This window comes from Aplysia californica, unplaced genomic scaffold, assembly GCF_000002075.1.
Source record: "Aplysia californica isolate F4 #8 unplaced genomic scaffold, AplCal3.0 scaffold00073, whole genome shotgun sequence".
In the NCBI taxonomy this organism is placed as follows: domain Eukaryota; kingdom Metazoa; phylum Mollusca; class Gastropoda; order Aplysiida; family Aplysiidae; genus Aplysia; species Aplysia californica.
The window spans coordinates 1,160,451-1,166,344 of record NW_004797343.1 but is presented as its reverse complement, the minus strand read 5'-3'; the positions used below and the strand labels follow the sequence as shown (position 1 = coordinate 1,166,344).

The 5,894-nt window shown below is 42.2% G+C and overlaps 1 protein-coding gene across 1 annotated transcript in view; it reads right to left on the bottom strand.

Annotated features, from left to right (window-relative positions):
- Positions 1 to 5,485, bottom strand: part of LOC101847091 — a 15,504-nt gene extending 10,019 nt beyond the window's left edge. The window contains exon 1 of the mRNA XM_005094004.3: positions 5,473 to 5,485. Within this exon, the coding sequence (XP_005094061.1) occupies positions 5,473 to 5,485 (13 nt within the window). The remainder of the gene's footprint in view (positions 1 to 5,472) is intronic.
- Positions 5,486 to 5,894: the final 409 nt, after the last annotated feature.

The window sequence follows — 5,894 nt, the reverse complement described above, 5'->3', positions numbered from 1 at the left end:
ATATATATATATGATATGCATACGCCATACAATAATATAGACACAGCAGCACTACATTGGAAACTGCCACTTGAGGAGTGCAAACACCGTGGGAGTCAGATTGTAGATAGTCGTTAACTCTTTAAGACTGTGACGGACACACAATAATGTCATTCCGATTAGCAGCAGGCCACAGCTGTGTTGCTTCACAGTTGATTCCTAGAATACAAGTTTTTACCTGACTTTTGAAGATTCAGATAAAGAAAACAGAATTGAAAACGTTTTACTTCTTGTTTAGAGTCGGTACTCATAAGACATCGCGTCTTCAAACGTTGTCTTGTGACCAGATTGTGCGTCCTCAATGAGTTAGCTTAATTTTAATAAGAGTTTAACGGCATTTGTAACACAATTAGGTTATAAGTGTGGAAGAATAGATGTGTTACTACATAGTAATATACAAAAAAGGAGCAGAGAAAATGGCGAGCGATAGACGTTTATTTTGATAGAAAAGAAGGAGCAAACCACACCAGAGCTGTCGCCAATCCCGCATACCAAGGAGGAAAAGGAGTTAACCCTTTTCATATCCCCGCTCCCCCTCCCCTCTCCCTTCCCCACACCTGTTCATCAAGACAGGATCGTTCGGTACTTTTGGCGAAAGGCGAAGTGCACAAAAAAACGCCCCACTGGCGCTCGTGGTGTGGCGGTTAGTCGGGTTAGGCTCTTCACCTATGCACCCAGAAAAACGTAAGTTCGATTCTCTTGTGGTATTTTCTTTTCAATCCAGTAGCCTATCTTGTCTTAGTCTGTCTTTTGGAATGGTGTATCCCACCCAGTCCAGGTTGGCCCTGATAAACAGTGTTGGTGGGTGGTTTGCAGGTGGTCTGGTGTGGTTTGCTCCTTCTTTCCTATCCAACATCTATTGTCCTCCTTCTCTTCTTTTTAGTGTTTTTTACTCTCTTGTATCACCTCTAACCTACGGCACTTGTATGACTGTGTTTCAAGTGCTGTAAACCTCTTAATAAACTAAGACAGTGTCGAAGCTGCCCACTGGGTGCCCACCTCCTCTTTCCTCTTCTCCGATTTTTCAATTGTTAGCCCTTGCTTCCCGTACTTATCTTCTGAAATAAAACACTGTGCCTTTTGCTATTCTGCCTGCTTGTATTGTTTTGGTTCCAAGCCAGGTTTCTATGCCCCTTTTCCGTCTTCTGTTAGGTCCTCCCCCCCCCCTCCTTTTCCTTATTGCCTTCTATATTATGTTTGCTTCCAGAATGTTTCTCTTGTGAATCATGGCGTTTGAAAAGTTGAAATAGTACATACACGTATGGGTTAAATACCCCTTTCAACAACATTAGGTTATTAATTTAAGAGGCAGGACCGGCGAGTTTAATATCCATCTCCGAAAGGGTCAAGTCAAATGAGAAATTCATGTAAAGTGCCTTTCACAAGGACACAACATCGGACTCTGGCGTTTGATATGTCCAAGAGTTCATTCTAAATGTCATTACGTTCTGGTGGAGTGTTGGTGTTTCTCTACAGGCTATTCTTCATGGTGCTTCTTCATTTTTTTTCTCATTTGTTTTCTCTCTCCAGGATATTCTTAGATTTCTTCTGTAACATTTCGTATTCATAAATGATCGGTAGTAAAGCGATTAGGGTACCGGGCTCGTAATCGTAAGGTTGGGGGTTAGGGGGTTCGAGCCTCAGACACGATACGTTGTGTCCTTGGGAAAGGCACTTCACACGAATTTTCCTCACTTCACCCCGGTAAGAATGGGTTTCCGGTCATAGACAGCGAAAGATCATGTCAGTATGTTAGTGCTTTATAAAATGGCAGGTTGCACTGTATTCTTCACAGGAAGTTAAGACTGTACCAGAATGCTATCAGGTCTACTGAGGTATTAATACAGTGAAACTCGGATTCAACAAAGTCGTAGGGCCTGGAATTCAATTTCATTGAGTCTGAGTGTTCGTTAGGACAAATATAAGATTTTTGTGTAGATAATTACAGGCACCGAGCAAGTAATGTATAATGTATTCGACTTTCTCAATCAAAAGTAATTATGTTTCAAATGAGAGGCATTTTCGTTTCTTTGATACCAAACAATTGCTGGAAAATTCTAGGAAAATACACTGAACTCTACCAAGCACACACTCAGTGGCGGTGGGTTGTGAAGGGCTCCTGTGCTTGAGCCCCTCTCCCAACCCCTCAACTCTACCCCAAAGTAAATGAATGCTTTTTAAATGATGAAATAAGCAGTTGAAACCGTTATGATCGCATGGAATGAACACAGAGTGATTAACTTTGCAGCCTGCTCGTTTGTCCAACCACTTTTGTCACCGCTTACAACTATAGTAACAAAACAGCCAATCAAATGTGTCACGGCGTGGTGGAATCAGGGGACTTTCCCCCAGTGACACAGTTACCTTTGCGCTCATTGCACATTTGTTAGGTGCGTTCTACTTTTCGCGAATACACAGCCTTATCCAGTTCATAGACGGGGTTTGTTTGAAGTGCTGTTTGTGCATGTTTATGTTTGTGCCGCTGAGAATTAAGAGTATTTACATCGAACGAGATGAAAGTCGAAGAAATTTGGAGGGGAAAACGGTTTCGTCCCCACCATTAAGAAGAATTTAACTTAGAACAAAGAGATGGAAGACAAAGATGACTTTTCTCGTTTGAGTTTGAATGGTTCTCAAAATGCCTTGGCTCACCGTGAGTATAGAAAAACCATCACTGTTTTGTACTAACTGCTTGTTATTTCGTGGTAAAGCATTGGAAGCCTAAGCCCCACCCAAATTTTGGTCCACCCGCCGCCACTGCACACGCTGTGCAAAAGGGCCAATATTATAATATTATGTTCATATAAACGCTAGTGTCAAAAATGTTATTGTTTCACCAGAAGATTGATTTCTTAATCTTTGCCTCTGTCGAGGGTGACTGCCAACCGTGTATGTGTGTGTGTGTGTGTGTGTGTGTGTGTGTGTGCGTGCGTGTGTGCATGCGTGCAAGCGTTGGTACGTGCGTGCGTTGGTGCGTGCATACGTGAGTGCGTGCGTGCATGAATGACAGTGTGTGTGTGTGTGTGTGTGTGTGTGTGTGTGTGTGTGTAGTTTATGTTTATGTGTGTGCGTGTGTATCGAACTACTGCTTTGGTCTTTTATTAATAATCTGTCTCACTCACATTATATCAATGTACGTATAAGAAAACAACTCCAGCCCGACTTTCATTAGAAATTGTTTTATTCCAAATTTTCTTAAAATTTGTTTTTATATTTTCCCAGACGAAGCTGATCATTTACTCTTTCGAGGGGGACTGCCAACCCTGCATGTGTGTGTGTGTGTGTGTTTGTGTGTGTGTGTGTGTGTGTGTGTGTGTGTGTGTGTGTGTGTGTGTGTGCGTGCGTGTGTGCCTGTTTGCCAAGCAAGTTATGTTGCTGTGTACAGCCTTGCATACGGCAACGCTTAATTTCACAGTTCAGCAAGCAATTCATAACATAGATCTATGTCAAAATTAGCTTATCATTGATTAATAGCAGGGCAGAAAAATAACTGTGTCGCGTTTGTTTCTCTACCGATGTTCCACGCCCTGACCGTTTGTGCCTCAACCTCCCAGCCAACCAGACACTTGCACACACAGTCACACGTGTGCTGGCCGTCTGCCAGACAACGACGACATGGGTGCATGCTTATAACGTGTGTGTTTGTATGAAAGGAGACCGCTGATTGGTCGCATGTACACATGTACTGAGTTCACCCTGCCAGCGACATCGTTGAATCCGAACTTGCTCATGTATGTGTTCATTGAATCCGAGTTATTTTTATTAATTTTTATGAATTAGAAAATTGGGGAATCCAACTCCTGCCGTTGAGTTGAATCTGAGTTCCACTGTATAGATTGAAAAGCGCATAGAGCTTGCTGTTGAGCGGGACTTTGCGCTATACAAACGCTATTTAATATCTATAATCTAAATTGAGTCAACGGGAGCGTAAAACATTCAAAATCTGTACATATCATATTTGTGAAAGTTCCTCACTTTCGCCGCCTAAAAAAACTTCGGAACCACTTAACTTCCGATTTAAAAACGTTAACGATGGTTCAGAATCATTTAAATGGTGCACAGTTTTACCGATGAGTCTGAAGTCACTGTAGCTTAATTTCCAGTTTTTCATTAGTTTCGTTTAGATCTAATCTTGCGATAGTCCGTCTTCTAAGACGCTATTGTAAACAAGAGAGGCTTCTGTTCACAGAGAGTGCGTGCACTGATCCCACAATAACTTGACTATCGATTCTTTTGAGTCCCTTCATCGAACGGGAAACCCAGCTGAAAATTATATTTGGCGACTTGGAAGCACGTGTCACTTTTCCCATAAAACGACGACAGCTACAGAGTTGAAAGTTGGCAAATACCTGCAAAAAGATAGCTAGGTCCCCATGACGGAGCCTGGTATTTTTTATTTACCTGTATTCATTTCCTAAATTTAGACAAATATATGTTACAAAAAGTTCCCGTCCTTCTTTGGCCTTTGTGATTATTCCACTGAGAAACGAAATAAATCTGCCTAGAGCTGTCCTTTTCAGCGGTTGTGCAGGAAGTGATATTTCGTGAGGCGCATTTTGCTTTGAGAGTATAGATCTAGATCTAGACCTTCTAATTCTAATGCTGTGCATCTCTAAAGATCTATTGCTCTATTCCAGTAGAGTGTATATAGTAGGCCAAAGACTTTCAGTTGATGTTAATACACCGATCATTTCTTTCTTGGGGCCCAGCTAGTTTACAATGCGTCTCTGAGGCCCATCCCTTACACACGACAGACGGAAGACGGAAATAAATATCCCATGTCAGCTTTAGAGTAAATAAACAAGTCCAACGAGTCAAAATCAAAGTGAAAACAGTCCAACTCCAACATCTAGTAACGGTAAGGTAACTGGGTTGGGAAACAACTGCAAGGAATCGTGTACACGTGCTGTGGGAGAGGCTGGGCAAATATTCTTATCATCACGGATAGAGATAACGTGTGACAACGCGATGAAATCAGGTGCTCGTCAAAATAATGAAATCGAAAAAAGTGGCATTTTAACGCTCGTCGAGCATTAATTAGTTAATTAATTAATTAATCTATTCATTCATTTATTTTTTGGCTCAACACATTATGTTTATTTAGGAACATAGGTCTGAATGGATTTTACTGAAAAGCATTGACATGATCAAAGTCACACAAAAAATGTGAACTTACAGTTTCCAAGAACACTCAAGCTTTGGAAATCACGAAACTTTGGAAGCCATTTTCCCTCCTATTTTCCCACAAGGCAACCCTCACCTCCTTCATCTGACGTCTATTCAAGACAGATGGATGCTTCTCATCTAAAGCAAGGCAAATGATCGAGCTAAAGCCCAAAAATTGACGAGTCTGATCCCACTGTTTCCACGAAGGACAACTCTCAGAACCATTCCGGGTACAGACAGGAGTACGACACGGATGCTTGCTCTCACCTTTTCTCTTCATTCTGGCTATTCACTGCGTCCTGAAAGAAGCCACCAGAGGCAAACACAACGGAATGCAGTGGTTCTCTTGGCAGCAGTTGGACGACTTGGGCTTCGCCGATGACCTTGCACTGATCTCTCACACACATGCTCAGATGCAAGAAAAGAGCCTATCAAGGAGTGTTGGCCTACGCATGCATCCAGGCAAGTCGAAAGTAGTGAAGCTAGGAAAAGTTTCAAGCCCTGCTGTGACAGTGGAAGACACTCCCGTGGAAGAAGTGGACTCTTTTACTTAACTTGGAAGTGTCATCGATGGTAAAAGTGGAACTGAGGTAGATGTAAAAGCAAGCCACGGCAAGGTCAGCCTTCAATCAACTATCAAATGTCTGGAAAGCAAGCAACATCTCACTGCGCACCAAGATTCGACTCTT